Genomic DNA, 13,686 nt, shown 5'->3' with positions numbered 1-13,686 from the left:
TCTGGTGTCCTTTGTTCCTCTCTCACTAGTATCTTACCTCTTATCCCCAGCGCATCATATGTCAGACTATTGGAAACCCCAGTCTGACCCCCTAAGCTATTCTCCAGGAGACTACCACCCCGCCAGCAGTGCAGTTTATGTCGTTCCTGACCCTTTCAACATAAACTCGCCCCGACAGGACCACGGTTGCTCATCTTCAATGAATCTTCACCCACCATCATACCAAACAGATTTCTATCCATCAGTGATATCGAGCATGGTGCCTTTGTCCAGACCCACGGAGCTGGAGAGCATGGACGAGGAGATGGAGGAAGACTACGCCTCGATGGCATCGGCGTCATGCAACAGCTCCCAGCCGTGCGATAGACAGACAGACTGGGCCTACTCCCCAATGATGGACTCGCCCTGCCCATCGTTTGAATCCCTCGGTCACGACTCACGCGAACCCTTCCTCAGAGACAAGCTCGCTCCATTTGAGCCACTCTACCTTCATGATTACGAGCACGGCATCCATTCGGTCCTTTCCGAGGAGCAGGCCGTTTACCAGGACCTCGTCATCGATACTCGGTGTGCACCGCCCATCATTTTTGGGCGTGATGACCACACTCAGATCTCTCCCTCGGATGTTACCCCTTCGCCGTTGGCATCGATGGATTATAATCTACCGGAGCCATCTGACTGGCGGACTCTCTACCAACCCCCATTCCCACAACAACAGCAACCACCCTCAACGCCACCTTTTGTATCCTTGACCGTTCCGTCATCCATTCCCATTCATCAACCCCGTCCCATCCGTAAACCCAATTTTCGTATGATGGAGTTCGCGGCATCCCTAGAGGCAGAGGCGGCTGTCGGCTCATCTCCCCATGATTCTCTTCATCTTTGCCAAGGTCCATCGAGTCATCCACATCTGCCCATCACTCACATTGACGGCATGGGGCGTTATTAGTCTTACATTCTCATCTCTTCCTTCTTCTTTCCATCAACTTTTTTCGCATAGCATCTTTCAACAACGCGGCTGGTTTTCAGTTCGGACCATCTCATGTAACATATAATCATCACCCTTTGCTGTATTGATTGATTCCCGTCACATGAATGATGTTATAGTATGTATCATAATATACTTCTACCTGTCCTAGACGTACCGAGGTGTCTAATATTCCGGTAGAACCATGTGTCTTTGACAAGTTCCGAGCGAGAGACATCGTGTACATAGACGTATAGAACGGGCGATCGCATGCGGATATCATGAGGAACGGAGTTTTACCACGAAGCCATATCGGCGCATACAGAACATCCCATCTTCTTCCTTCAAATACCACCGCCAGTAGACATAGATCTCGCTCTCATCGGTCTGCTTCGATAGCCAGAGCCGACGGAGAAAACATCTGGCCGTACAAACCGTCCGTGCAGTGCAGATTCATGCCGTCTTTCGGTCTCGCTAATAGATCCTGGCCAAGAGATGTACCCCGGTAAAGCTTGCTTGGTAAATGTGTTAAAAGGGATGCAAGCGGATGAGGCCATGACGTCTGGAATGGATAAACGGGGAGCGAAGCCCGGCAAGGGACGGCCATAGGCAGTCGAGGGATGAGGGCTAGCACTTACACGAAATGGCTCGTCAATGAATACCGCATGGATCCAATTCCCGACGTCAACTTCTGTAAAATTGAACAAGTCAACGCTACTTGCGGCCCCTTCACTTTGTTCTTTACAATGCAATTCGTCTCCTGGACTCAATGCATCGTAGTAAACGCGCCTCCGTAGTTCCATGTATGCTTTATACGTGCCAAGTGACTGCTGCGCCTGATCAGAGAACTTTGCAGCTCGATTAATCAGTTCGTAGAGATGTGCTTTCTGTTCTGGCTCCAGAATCTGGCCTTCAGGTGGCATCAATTGGCTACTCTCGTCACAGGCCGACTGAGGACAGAAGTTGTCATAATCAAATAGTGCCAGGTAGTCAGTTGTATCCATCTCAATGACGGGATCGAAAGGAGAAAAACATTCGTCTGGCGCAGGGATCAAGGTACCAGAATTGTCTAATGTACCACAAGATGCAGGAGATATTTCGAGGGAAGAGTTGAGGGAAGGTGCTGCGGTGCTTGGCTCCGATAATTTAGGGTATGACAATGCAGCAGGTGGGAAGGATCTTTCGCGAGGAGGCAAGGAAGAATCAAATGTTTCGCTAGGATAGGACAGCGCCGAAGAAGAAAAATTTTCGCATCGAACGGAAGAAGGTTCAGGTTCATCGCTAGGGTTATAAGGCGTGTCGGGTCGAGGCGTGTAAACATCGGCAATATCAAGGGAACGCAGCGGAGATGCATTAATGCGAGGAGTCGACGTTGGAGAATTAGGAAGGCCAGACTCTTTCAAAGGACGACCTGGAGAATCAGAGCATTTTTGGGCGCCACCAGAGTCAGCATTTGCGTTCACGTTCGGAGCCGATACAGTAGCGTTCGTAGTAATAGGAGCTAAGATTGTACGTTTCGCCTTGGCGCGTCGCTTCCGGTTTGTCTTCGCTGGTCGGGTGGAAGCCGAGTTCTTGCAAGAGATCAGCAAATAATAGAAAATGGGAGCAAGGCCACAAACGTCTGTCTCTGCCACAGAGGCAGCGAGTTGAGCCTTCTGCATCCTACTTCTAGTGAGATTGTTGAATCTCTCCTCTTTGGCGACCCGAAGACCTAAAGATAAATAAGTCGATGCTTCGCAACTACCAAAGACCTAAAATGCACCTCTTGAATGGAAGTAATCATACAAATGACGACGGTCGACGTTGTAACGCTCTTGAAGGTCCTTCCTGATTGGAAAAGACGGCATATATGCGCCTGGTTTGATGTGTACTTCCATTTCGCGAACGAGATCAGGTCCAAGCCGAGCAGCCAGATCTATAAGATGATGATGGTGTTAGCATTAAGCCATACAGTTAAAGAAAGAGCGCATATACGGTGAGGATTGACCCTTCTTGACTTCGTACTGTCATCTGCGCCATCTGGTAGTATTGCTTCGGCATCTGGAAGTTCGTTCTGCTGTGATGTTCGTTTTCGTTTTTTACTGGCTGTTGGTTGTACAGTGCAGAAACCACCCATCTGGGATGAGTTGTTGGTGATTCGTAAGGTGCCTAGTGGGATGTCGGGTTTCGCTTGCATCGTGGTCCGGTGTCAAAAAAGGACAAGTGACGTCACATGCGCGTCGCGTAAATCATGTGAAAGAAGAAGGGCCGACTTTGGAATCTGAGGAAGTGTGATTTCAAGTTTAGCGTCCAAGTACCTGACAGCGAGTTGACAGAGGCAACGTCTTCTTTTATAATGAAAATAGAAAAAATAGGCGGCTTGATTGACACAGTAATGCTAGAAATACAAACTTGCGGCAAACACAACTGTGAAGGATAGTGAGTACTCGGGACAGAACTCTTGCAAGGGACACCCACTATCTCGTTTTATCTTCATCTGTGATTCCTCCATCTTCTTAAACAGTTCTGCGTCTCCGATTACTCTAGCTGCATCCCGTACTTCACGACATGTCTCGTCCAGACGTGTGATGGCTCGAACAATGCTTCCCTCAGCGACATCCGTCAGAGCCGTGATTTGTTCAAATGGCTGCGATAGTGTAAGTTCTTTAGCATACGAGATGTCAATCACAGCTCACCATCCCTTTCGCCCACTCGTAAACCACCTCTACTAGCCCAAAATTGAGCTTACGAAAGTCTTCGACTGGGACTTCATGTTCATCTTGCAACCGTTCAATACGTTCGCTGATCGCCAAAATTACATCCCTGCCCTCCTCGAGTCTTGCTGGAATAACAGGTGGGACGTCCGTCTTCTCTTGAAAGACAAAGCATGATAGTAATGCTACCACTTCCTCAGGTTCATAGCCGGCCAACGTGTTCTCGAGGATTAATTCTGTCAGTACTAGTTCGTTGGCGGAGTTTATCTATCCTCAGTTTATTTAATGTGTCAACAATCGACGGCGAGAATTAAATACCTCGCAGGCTACACGGCCTTTGAGCAAAACGGTTGAATTTGCATCGATAAATTTAAGATCTTTGAGGACTTCTATCCTCTGCTCGTAATCGGGAATAAGCTCCAAATTTTGATCCGAAATAGCAAGCTTTAGATCCTCGATATTTGCTCGTAACACTTTCTCGGTGTGTATTTTGGAATACTACAATCAATAAGGATGTTGGCTCTTGACATACATAGAGGATATGAATTTACCCACATGATCCTCAAATTTTTCGCAAAGGAAACAGGTTCGACTTTTGATCCTCTGGAGGTAGGCACTGCGCCTTCTCAAGACTTCCTGGAAGTCGAGAGAACGCATTTTACCCCATTCTACCTCCGGAATGTTCCCGGCACGGGACCATTCGCTGACCATGGAGACCAGGGCCGCCACTCCTTCACGCATGGCGGAGATTATATGTCGATCGATAATGGTGTTTGCATCGACCTTAAAATTGGAGCTTCAAAGAAAACAAAGACATGATATGACTTACTTTCACCGTTCGCATAGTTACGAAGCAGATACTTGTCAGCGGGACCGAAGTTAGTTCATATGTCCAGTTATCCACAGCTAATGCGCTAAGTACTGGTGGCCATTGAGGGGTAATACCTCGAAGAGAAAGATCTTGAAAACGATTAGCAAAGATGGAAGTGAACCTTGAAAATCAGTACCGTTTTTCTTGTCTTTGGTCGCTTCATCCACCAGGGCAAGGACGAAATATTTTTTCGACTTATCCGCATTTCCTGAATCGGATGCTTGTATTGGTGTTTTCTTCAGCACAATGGCGGCGTTGTTTGTTTTGAAATGCTAGGACAGGAATCAGCATCAACCCCAAGTAATTCAAGGGTAGGGAGCTTACATGGTCCCGAAGAATCACCACCCGTCCTGATGACATTACTTTTTGGCCGTGCGAACTATTTGTTGCCATAGACAGGAGGGTTTCGTTAAATTCCACGATAGATCGCGATGCGTCATAGAATAACTCAATGTCTACGTTGCATATATCACACTGGAGCTTGTCCATGGCCGAGAGTATGTTTTCATTCTGGAACATGGAAGACATCAGCAAGCCACCCTGAAAATAATCGTCTGACAGTACGCCACACCTCTGTCACTTTTCTCTGTTGATCTGGTAACAGTCTCTGGGATGCGTTTTCTGAGAAGCTCCTCTTGATCATTTCTTCGACCTTCAAGGCTTCCACTCGAAGTAGATTCAGAATCATGTTGTAAGTGAGCCTAAATTGAGATGAGAGTTTTCCAGGTTTTCCTAACATCATGATATGCAGCGCTCCTTGCTACAAAAGGGTCAGATTCTGACATATTCGGGCAGGAGTCCAAGAAAGAGTCACCTCAGGTAGTGAATCGCCGGCTACGACGATCACTGTTCCGGTGGGATCAAGACCACGACGACCGGCGCGACCGGCCATCTGCGTATATTCACCAGGCAAGATATCACGGAAACTCCGGCCATCATGTTTGCGAATACTAGAAAATACGACGCATCTTGCGGGCATGTTAACGCCCTGTATATTTAGGAGTTGACTGAAGTCGCATAAAGAAAAAAAAATACTCTGCACACCATAGCAAAAGTTTCTGTGGCGAACAAGATCTTGACCAGCCCTCGCGCAAACAGTATTTCTACGAGCTGCCATCACGGGTCAGATAGGAAAATGGACCACAGCATGGTCAATTTACCTCTTTGATGATTGGTAGAAGACCACCATGATGAATCCCAATCCCACGGCTGAGAAGGTCACGCATGCGACGAATTTGTGGGAGTTTCTTATCAGAACCTAACATGTGAGCATGAGAGGAAGTTCCAGGGACAAGCCGGGCCTTCATTCGCACCTTTCAATCGGGATAACGCCTTCTCGATTGCGACATGTACCTCACTCTTCTCCACTGAGGTACATAAATCTGCATTGGTAAGGGTGGAAGCGTTCTCTTCACAACGTTTCTTCGACAGAGTAAATACGACCACCGGGAGCAAGGACTTCTTCCGGAGGTGCCCCAGAAGGTGCACGTAAAGATTCTTGTCTGCGGTGTGTATAGTCCTGTGGGAGGAGCCTCCGCCCCGTGAAGCTCTCGGTGGAGTTGGTGCGCCACGTCCACCACGCTGCTGTCCTCTTTGTGCAGCTCCGCCACGAGCGCCAACACGTTGGATCGGTGGCAAACCGGCCGCCTCTCGTTCTTTGTCTTGCTTCCGCCTTACGGCCTCACCAGCGTCTTTATATCTGTGAGAACTGCCTCAGTGGGACACAGCAACAAACTCCATCGAAGACTGACCCCTGGCCCAAGAAATTTCTTTGCGCATCAACAACCTTGAACATATCGCGCCCCGCCCAAAGATAATGCTCCAGAGGCACGGGCCGCTGAAGCGTTGAAATGACATAGATATCCTTCTTCTTCGTGCGCCTATAGATAGTCAAATGAGTAAAGATATGTGACACCAGGTAAAAGGTGCATTCACCCAACCCAGTCCGCGAATTCTTTAGTATTCGGGACAGTTGCTGACAATAAGATTATGGTAACATGATCTGGAAGCATTATAATTACTTCTTCCCACACAACCCCTCTCTAAAAACTTAATGGATCACTTGATCAGAGACACAATATACGCACCTCCGCATCATTAACATAGTGGACTTCATCGAATATAACAAATTCTACATCCCGAATAAGATCTGCACCTTTATAGAGCATGCTCCGAAGGATTTCCGTGGTCATGATGAGACAACTGGCTTCGGGATTGATTTGAACGTCGCCAGTTAAAATGCCTACAGAGTTTGACGCAAAGGTTTGCTTGAAATCGCGGAATTTCTGATTAGAGAGTGCCTTGATAGGGGATGTATAGATAGCTCTATCATAGAATAAGCAATAGCCGGTGCTGTTAAAATTGGCTTACCGTGTCATATGTTTTCCGGCCAAAGCTATTGCATACTCCGCAACTACGGTTTTCCCAGCGGATGTGTGGGCAGCCACAAATACTGAATCACCCATTTCCAGATGGTAAACAGCTTGCTTTTGGAACGTATCTAATTCGAACGGATACTATGCGCGCTTCTCAGAGCTGGACACACTATGACTGAGACCAGAAGACAAACCTTATGAGCCATATCTGGTACCAGCTCGTGAAAGTTCCTGAGGGGCGTATTGACATCGATAACGTGAGCCCAATCGCGTTTCTGCAAATGAGCTGCGCGACTCCGCTTAGGAGCCTTTGCTGGCCGCAAATGTGATCTCTGAGTTACATGTCAAGGTCAAGAAATGTCCGAAGTGTCTAAGCTCACAGTCGAAGGCAGTAATTCGTCAATTTCCTCATTTTTGCCAGGTGTCAGTGAAAGGTTGTGATCCTGACCAACTTCGTCATTCACATCGGAAAGCTAAAGCGCATTCGATGTCAATAAAGGCAAGGAAATGATGATGCGTAGTACCGTAGAATCTTCATCCGTCAACAATTTGGTCGTTGAAATTTCATCGAGGGCGAGGAGAGCATCGTCGTCTAATTCTTCGCTCCGAAGGCGCAAACCTCTACTAAATCCAGGTGGCACGGTTCGCAGGCCCTTCTTGCCTGCGACCAAGTCAAGCGATGCGTCAGGGTCAAGCAGGATATCCAGTCCCCCTGGCCAAAATGGAACATGACCAGACTTTCCTCGGACAAAGCTGGTACTGGGGCCGGGTGCACGTTCCAACGACGTGGAGGTCACTCCTGTAGACACTCGGGGATTGGGGGTCTAACAAAATGATCATCTATTATCTCCCCAACAATTTCGCAGACCTGACTGACTTCAATATAACCCGTAACGCGACCTTCTAACCCGGTCCTCACGAACGTCAGGCTCGTCGGCGGTGGGGAAGGAGAGGACTTGAGTAGCGATGGTATTGAAAACGGATCTTTCCAATGCCTGAAAAATCATAAAAACCCTCGTTGACCGTATAGAGTCATTCAATTACACTTGGTAAGTCGGAAGCCAATGCGACGGTAGTCGATCCTTGGGCGCAAGGATTTTCGTCTCTAGGTCTTTATGGATGTGTTCTCGGAGCGGTTGTGCGAGCCCAAGGTCTTCCAAAATTCGTGCAGTATTTTTACGTTGCGGATGAAGGATCTGGTCGACAATTTCGACATAGGTATCTGGATCCATGGCACGACGAGGGAATTAGGAAACGAAAGTCTTTAGAAATAAACATACTGCAACAGTCCCGATTCGAACGTTCCGATATCGGACTTTCCAAAAAATACTGAGGGTGCCTTGGAGGTGCCTTGGAGTTAGTCAATCGGGACCGGAATGAACTCGAGGATGGCCCCAAGCTTCTTAGCTCTTTTTCCGAGCACTCAAGCGCAAGAATCTACTCATCTCTCCTTTGGATGCCAAGGGCGCTTGGACCCACAATAATATAGTGTTATCAAAGGGTCAACCAGATTTCAAATACATCTTAAACTCCGAGAGTCTCTGCGGCTTCGAGTAACTTAAATCCATTAGGATAGTCGCGCTGAAGGTTAGTATTGTATATATGCTAGGTATCAGTACAGAAAACTGGATGCAGAATGATGGTGATGCTGATAACAATGCGAGATAGAGCCAGAGGAAGAGTGTCAAGGTTGTCAAGGTATATCAGTTCGAAGGGTTTGTATTCGGCGATTCCGGGGTTGTCGTTTGCAAGCGTAGACACACTGCACTCGAATATAATGGCGCATATTCCCTTCCATAAGTTCCTTGTACGCATTCGTTTCGAGTTCGTTTACGAGTTGCTCAGGAACTCCGCTACCTAGTAGCAACGGTCGTCCGGATTTCAAAAATGACTAGAATGAAATGGGCATTGAGTATGAAGCGATTAAAAAACAAAGGTACGCACGAATATATCATCCCTCATCGCTGTTCCTATTCTCATGTCAAACGCACTGTCAGTCCGCCATGGCGTTACCGGAATCCAGTACTGATTGTAAACCACTTTTTCAAAAGATTGGTGATTTGAAACCCAATCATGAAGATGCGTTGCAGCATCGACATCGCCGCCTCGGTTTCGCGCAGCCATTTCCAGGAACGATAGCCATCGGGGCCACCAAGGGGAGGCTAGGGTGGAGGTGTCCAAGTTTATTCGGTGGTAGTTCTCATCGTAGCAGCGGAAATCGAATTCCATTAGGTCAATGAGACCTCCCGGTCGTAGAACGCGACTTATTTGATCGATAAGGTGTGCGTAATTTCGAATCTATGGTAATACTGAGAAGCAACTCTCTGAAAAATGGATTATGTCTTACACCAGAGGAGATGAGACGACAATGGACAACATTGAAGTCGCCGTAAAAATGTTCCAATCCAAGATTGATATCATCAACTTCACTCCTGCCAATGTTTCAGCGAGCTGGCTATTAGGATCGGATGGGAACAAACCTGCAATTGGACGGCATGTACCTATAGGCGAGGTTGCGTGGTGGCAGATATATTAAATGCATAAGACTTACGGAGATTGCATAGGAACAAGATCAACGGCAACGGCGCTGCAATGTGGAAAGTCAAGGGCCGCCTCCATAATCCTACAGTAATGCGTTAGAGAACCGGCTAGCAAGAACCCGACAGAGACTAACCAACGCCCGCTGCCACAGCCCAGATCCAAGACAGCCTTTTGTTCACCAGGTACATCATCCGCCATGACCTCCGGAAGTGGTGGGATGTATTTGCCCATAATCTCAATGAACATGTTGTGCTGCAGGTCTAAAGAACTGGTCAAGAACATTGAAGACGTAGAGTGTTGCGACGCACCAAGACGGTCCAACTCTTCAGCATCGGCGGGCAACCGATATATTTCCGAATAGTTGTTGAGGCCGCGCCCAAATTCCTGCTTATACGCTTCGGCGCGTAGGGAGCTCGTCATGGACCAGACGGAGGGTGTAGGCGACAGCGAGCGCATTGAGGCATCATATGAAGTATATGAACTCGCCCCCACACTCGGAGCCGGACTGAAAGGCGGTAGTGAGGAAACGGAGCAGACATCGCTATCATCAGTATCGCTGTCGCTGTCGAGAGGCTTGGGGAACGTATGGGAGACCATGACCAGATGGACAGTCGACGGGATAGAAGAGATGAAAAATAATCGCGATGAAATAAAGTCATCAGCTAAATGTAATAACCCTTTATAACCTTCAGGCTGATAGACCCGGTGCGATCGTGAGATCGTAGCCTTTCAGGCTCACGGCGGACATCAACCAGCCATTCCGATGACGTTCCAACTACTTCCGAGCCCCTTCCGCTTTAAATCAATAAATTAGATAAAATACTTATTTATTTTTATCAGAGGAGAATATGGCAGAGCAGGGAAACAAACCGCCGATACGAGAGATGATGTGTTATCCATTTGGAAAGTAAAGAGGGGGGAGGCTTCATCGCAAAAATTTAGAGATGGAAGCTACCCAAGGTATCGGAGGCAAAAACAAAAATGCCCACATGTCCATATCCAGTGTGGAGATTCAACTCAGCTTTCTCATGACCAACTCCGCCTGAACGGCATGGCATCGTCATGCGCTTTGTTTCCCATGTTCACATTTTCACCGTCGGTGAACTCGTTCGATGGCGACAAGAAACCCCGTAGAGCGGCAATCATGACGTCGACAGTTAGTTACCGACCTCAGATTTCCAACACGGTTCCTTGGGACGAGAAAGAAATTCTCGAAAATGGTGGATTACCAAATGGAAGGATGCCATCATCTCCGACTCGGAGTCCACATCGGCTTCCATTTCCCAAAGCGCGCTCGCCCTATGCTACGCGTCACTCATTCATGGACGCAGGCAGGGCAGCGGGTCTCGTTGACTTGGCTGGGTTACAAAAAGCTTTATTCACATCATATTAATGACAACCCGTCACCTCAGCTCGGTGCACTACGACCGCCGACTACGTTATACTTAGCGTTTTTGACTTCCTTCCTCGTGTGCACAGGCATGATTCTACTACGTACGGCTATTTTGCGCCTTTAGGATTCACGATAGGCCAGCCGAAGCCGCCTTTATATCTTATCAGTGTTCCAGCCTCGCGGGGAGCTTGGAATCCTCATAGTTCTTTCGTCGAATTTAAATTCTTACTTCTTCGACTTTTCCGACATCGAGCGGCTTCCTCTACGTCTACAATTCAGACGCCGCGATGACATTTCCCTGATGCGGCCACGATGATGATGCATAGGGAGTAACAAAGCCAGCATGGGACTGATACCACATCAAAGTTCCTTTAACTATGTACTCTGCCCTGAGCTTTCCCATATATGAATACTAAGCCTTTGAATACGACGTTCATCAAGGGAGGAAAGGTAAATCTTGAACATGACCGTGATGTCCTCGGAGTCACCCTCCAGTCCCGCCTCTCGAGATTCATAGTGTTCAAAACTTTGACGCCAGTACTCCAGTCCCAGCTACAATGTGTCGTCCATGCTCAAACAAGCATCGGAGAGTGTTCCAGTACCGCCGCATGTAGTTTGAATAGCCGACAGGGTCTATTCTTAACATCATACATAAAGGGAAAGCAGATCACAACAGGGGTGAAGTAAGGGTAGATTTCCTGATGAGCCCCGTATTGGCGTCGGTGGACCTTGAATGTTGTGGACAGCCCTCATTCTCGGAAGGTCCCTTCGCAGCGCAGTATGGAAGCGGGCCATGATCACGGCGGAGAAGAGTCTGTAACCCTACCACGTTAACGCTCATTCAACACCGAGCGAGGCACCGTAGGAACATGCTAAGGACGTCGTACATACCAGTGTCGGTGTCATGCTTATATCCGTGAAGGATGTGAATCCGGAGAAACGCTAGATGAAAGCAACCGAAGAATAGAATCAGTGACTCGGGTGATGATTGCCACACAGGAGCTTCGCAGCATGCGGCACTAAATATTATTCAAATACAGCTTTCTGACTTGCACGTTACATACATGTTCACAACAAAACCTACCTGTCACTACTATTTCTTCTTGAGCGCCGCAAACCGTCTATTCAATGCCTCAAACTCGTCTTCTAGCGTGTCCGTTGTCGCCGGTTGGGCTTTTGAAACGGATGTTATTGTTGCATCTTCCGACATTGATTTCTTGTTGTCTGGACCATCAATGTTGGTCGGCGGAATTGCTGGGAGTGTGGGGCCACGGTCTGCCGTTGACTCCGGTTTATACGCAGGTGGCGAATTTTCCTCATCAGCGGCCGTTTGCTATAACATAATGCAGTGGAGTCTCTCATACGATATTCAAAAGTAGCATAAATTACCGACCTTCACACCTCCATTGGGACTTTCACCTGTGTTATCGTCCGAACTTGTATTCGGAGACGTCCAAGAAACGCCATAAGCCTTCGCTATCTCTGCCAAATATGCATTGACCAGGTCCAGCGAAGGCGTGGCAATGTCCAGCTTTCGAACGACCTATGCAGATAAATACATTTGTAGATCGAGCACCCTCGAACGTAAACGAGAAACCTTACGCGACCGTTGACGCATCCATCACGGTTCTCCATGACGGCGACAGAGAAATCTCGACCGTACTTGTGCATGAGAATATCGCGGAGCACATGAAGTTCTGGAAGAGAATATTTAAGAAAGCAGTTGACATGGTGAAAGGGGTTTTTGCTTATGCCTTTGACTTCGGTTCGGGAGGCAGAAAATATTATCCTGGATCGGCAACCTGCATTAGAAGAGAAAGAGTTGTGTGTTGTGACCCTTACTTACGAACAAACTCCTTCACTGATTGCCGGATCGGGTTCTCGGGAACTTGAACGATTTCTGTCAATCAACCGCGCCGAAACGCCACAGATTTGCTTGCTTACTTCATGTCTAGAATTCCGAAACGAGCTATGAGGAGCTCGCAGTAGAGTTCGAGGAGTTCCAGAAGCTCGATATGAATGTCCTCATTGATTACTACGAATATCCGGATCAACGGTGGCAAGGAGGAGGGAAATGCGAACATACTGGTCTCAACTTTAACCCTGGCGGTTTCAAGCTTTCCCCGCTCAATTAGGGTGGCAATATCTCGACGCGAAGCCTTGGCCTGGGCCTCCTTCTTTTGTTGTAAAGTCCTGAGTCGTTGTACGGATATGCTGCGTGTGAATTTGAGGATCACCGGCTACAGGAATTACAGTCAATCATTACCGGAGCTGTACCTTACAAGAGGTGAGCTCTACGATGAATCAGTAATGGTCAGAGCTGGATTTACCTTGGCTTTAGTAGAATTCCAGGGAATCATGACCGATGACGGGAAAGTAAGTTACAGGACACGTGGATTCGGATCGGCTGTCTGTTTGTTTCCGAGTCAATGTTTGTGCCAGTGCTAGATCCACACATATGATGAAGTGAAGGGTAGATATCGGAACGCATTTCCGTCATTGCCTACTAGACCGTTGCTGCACAAATGAGCATGGAGAAAGGACAGGATTTTTGGGTAGGAGAGGATACCTATCACGTACTAAGTATGCACACTTTTACCGATGTTCCCGTTTTTGAGTTCCACTAGCAGGTGAAGACAGCCGCCTCTACGTGCCTGCAACGGTGGGTCTGTCAGTGACAAAGTTGCACCAATATTTTCTATGACGCGTTCGCTTCTACTCATTCTGGCCAAAATGAGAGCTTGAGAATACAAGCTCTCCAGGACATTGTGGAGCGTGCTAGGCTCAAGATTAGTGTACTACCAGTAGTACAGTACAGTAAACTTGAATATATCACATAAGCGAAA

At 47.7% G+C, this 13,686-nt stretch overlaps 5 protein-coding genes across 5 annotated transcripts; 1 reads left to right on the top strand and 4 right to left on the bottom strand.

The window, feature by feature from the left end:
- Positions 1 to 58: 58 nt before the first annotated feature.
- BT62DRAFT_915857 (uncharacterized protein) lies at positions 59 to 949 on the top strand (the record flags this gene model as incomplete). The annotated part of the gene is made up of 1 exon (XM_043183970.1): positions 59 to 949. One exon carries the CDS (start codon positions 59 to 61, stop codon positions 947 to 949), a length of 891 nt encoding a protein of 296 aa, XP_043045621.1.
- A 174-nt stretch (positions 950 to 1,123) lies between these two features.
- On the bottom strand, positions 1,124 to 3,143 carry BT62DRAFT_1071297 (uncharacterized protein; the record flags this gene model as incomplete). The annotated part of the gene is made up of 4 exons (XM_043178738.1): positions 1,124 to 2,538; positions 2,587 to 2,678; positions 2,730 to 2,882; positions 2,942 to 3,143. 4 exons carry the CDS (start codon positions 3,141 to 3,143, stop codon positions 1,312 to 1,314), a joined length of 1,674 nt encoding a protein of 557 aa, XP_043045620.1. The 3' UTR covers positions 1,124 to 1,311.
- Positions 3,144 to 3,310: 167 nt separating this feature from the next.
- On the bottom strand, positions 3,311 to 8,162 carry BT62DRAFT_984130 (antiviral helicase). The gene is made up of 22 exons (XM_043189831.1): positions 7,951 to 8,162; positions 7,784 to 7,901; positions 7,431 to 7,730; positions 7,287 to 7,379; positions 7,101 to 7,238; positions 6,902 to 7,047; positions 6,619 to 6,856; positions 6,467 to 6,573; positions 6,283 to 6,411; positions 5,845 to 6,230; positions 5,692 to 5,789; positions 5,576 to 5,641; positions 5,346 to 5,519; positions 5,103 to 5,291; positions 4,856 to 5,041; positions 4,668 to 4,803; positions 4,490 to 4,620; positions 4,216 to 4,443; positions 3,979 to 4,158; positions 3,643 to 3,927; positions 3,425 to 3,593; positions 3,311 to 3,373 (listed from the first exon to the last, which is right to left on the bottom strand). The coding sequence occupies exons 1-22, from the start codon at positions 8,136 to 8,138 to the stop codon at positions 3,345 to 3,347; spliced, it is 3,714 nt and encodes a 1,237-aa protein (XP_043045619.1). The 5' UTR covers positions 8,139 to 8,162; the 3' UTR covers positions 3,311 to 3,344.
- Positions 8,163 to 8,360: 198 nt separating this feature from the next.
- Positions 8,361 to 10,353, bottom strand: BT62DRAFT_1071295 (S-adenosyl-L-methionine-dependent methyltransferase). The gene is made up of 7 exons (XM_043178737.1): positions 9,756 to 10,353; positions 9,581 to 9,707; positions 9,458 to 9,529; positions 9,387 to 9,407; positions 9,254 to 9,338; positions 8,851 to 9,204; positions 8,361 to 8,797 (listed from the first exon to the last, which is right to left on the bottom strand). Exons 1-7 carry the CDS (start codon positions 10,042 to 10,044, stop codon positions 8,600 to 8,602), a joined length of 1,146 nt encoding a protein of 381 aa, XP_043045618.1. The 5' UTR covers positions 10,045 to 10,353; the 3' UTR covers positions 8,361 to 8,599.
- A 1,468-nt stretch (positions 10,354 to 11,821) lies between these two features.
- On the bottom strand, positions 11,822 to 13,615 carry BT62DRAFT_960141 (DUF292-domain-containing protein). The gene is made up of 8 exons (XM_043188536.1): positions 13,171 to 13,615; positions 13,107 to 13,117; positions 12,927 to 13,054; positions 12,785 to 12,875; positions 12,687 to 12,728; positions 12,443 to 12,629; positions 12,234 to 12,383; positions 11,822 to 12,173 (listed from the first exon to the last, which is right to left on the bottom strand). Exons 1-8 carry the CDS (start codon positions 13,198 to 13,200, stop codon positions 11,934 to 11,936), a joined length of 879 nt encoding a protein of 292 aa, XP_043045617.1. The 5' UTR covers positions 13,201 to 13,615; the 3' UTR covers positions 11,822 to 11,933.
- Between the last annotated feature and the right edge of the window lie 71 nt (positions 13,616 to 13,686).

This window comes from Guyanagaster necrorhizus, assembly GCF_019112545.1.
Source record: "Guyanagaster necrorhizus MCA 3950 unplaced genomic scaffold BT62scaffold_2, whole genome shotgun sequence".
Lineage (NCBI taxonomy): Eukaryota > Fungi > Basidiomycota > Agaricomycetes > Agaricales > Physalacriaceae > Guyanagaster > Guyanagaster necrorhizus.
The sequence above is the reverse complement of the archived record's forward strand: the minus strand, read 5'-3'. Positions and strand labels throughout refer to the sequence as shown.

Bases quoted from the DNA above. Each gene is read 5' to 3' on its own strand.
- BT62DRAFT_984130 (XM_043189831.1), bottom strand. From the start codon at position 8,138: ATGGATCCAGATACCTATGTCGAAATTGTCGACCAGATCCTTCATCCG. The intron at 6,574-6,618 runs GTGCGTATATTG...TTAAGTTTTTAG, and splicing joins ACTATGTTAATGATGCGGAG to AGAGGGGTTGTGTGGGAAGA. The intron at 4,804-4,855 runs GTAAGCTCCCTA...TTCCTGTCCTAG, and splicing joins TGGTGATTCTTCGGGACCAT to CATTTCAAAACAAACAACGC.
- BT62DRAFT_1071295 (XM_043178737.1), bottom strand. From the start codon at position 10,044: ATGGTCTCCCATACGTTCCCCAAGCCTCTCGACAGCGACAGCGATACT. The intron at 9,708-9,755 runs GTGCGTCGCAAC...CCAGTTCTTTAG, and splicing joins TGAAGAGTTGGACCGTCTTG to ACCTGCAGCACAACATGTTC. The intron at 9,339-9,386 runs GTTTGTTCCCAT...AAACATTGGCAG, and splicing joins TACATGCCGTCCAATTGCAG to GAGTGAAGTTGATGATATCA.
- BT62DRAFT_960141 (XM_043188536.1), bottom strand. From the start codon at position 13,200: ATGATTCCCTGGAATTCTACTAAAGCCAAG. The intron at 12,729-12,784 runs GTAAGCAAGCAA...AAATCGTTCAAG, and splicing joins TTCGGAATTCTAGACATGAA to TTCCCGAGAACCCGATCCGG. The intron at 12,630-12,686 runs GTAAGTAAGGGT...TTGCCGATCCAG, and splicing joins ATCAGTGAAGGAGTTTGTTC to GATAATATTTTCTGCCTCCC.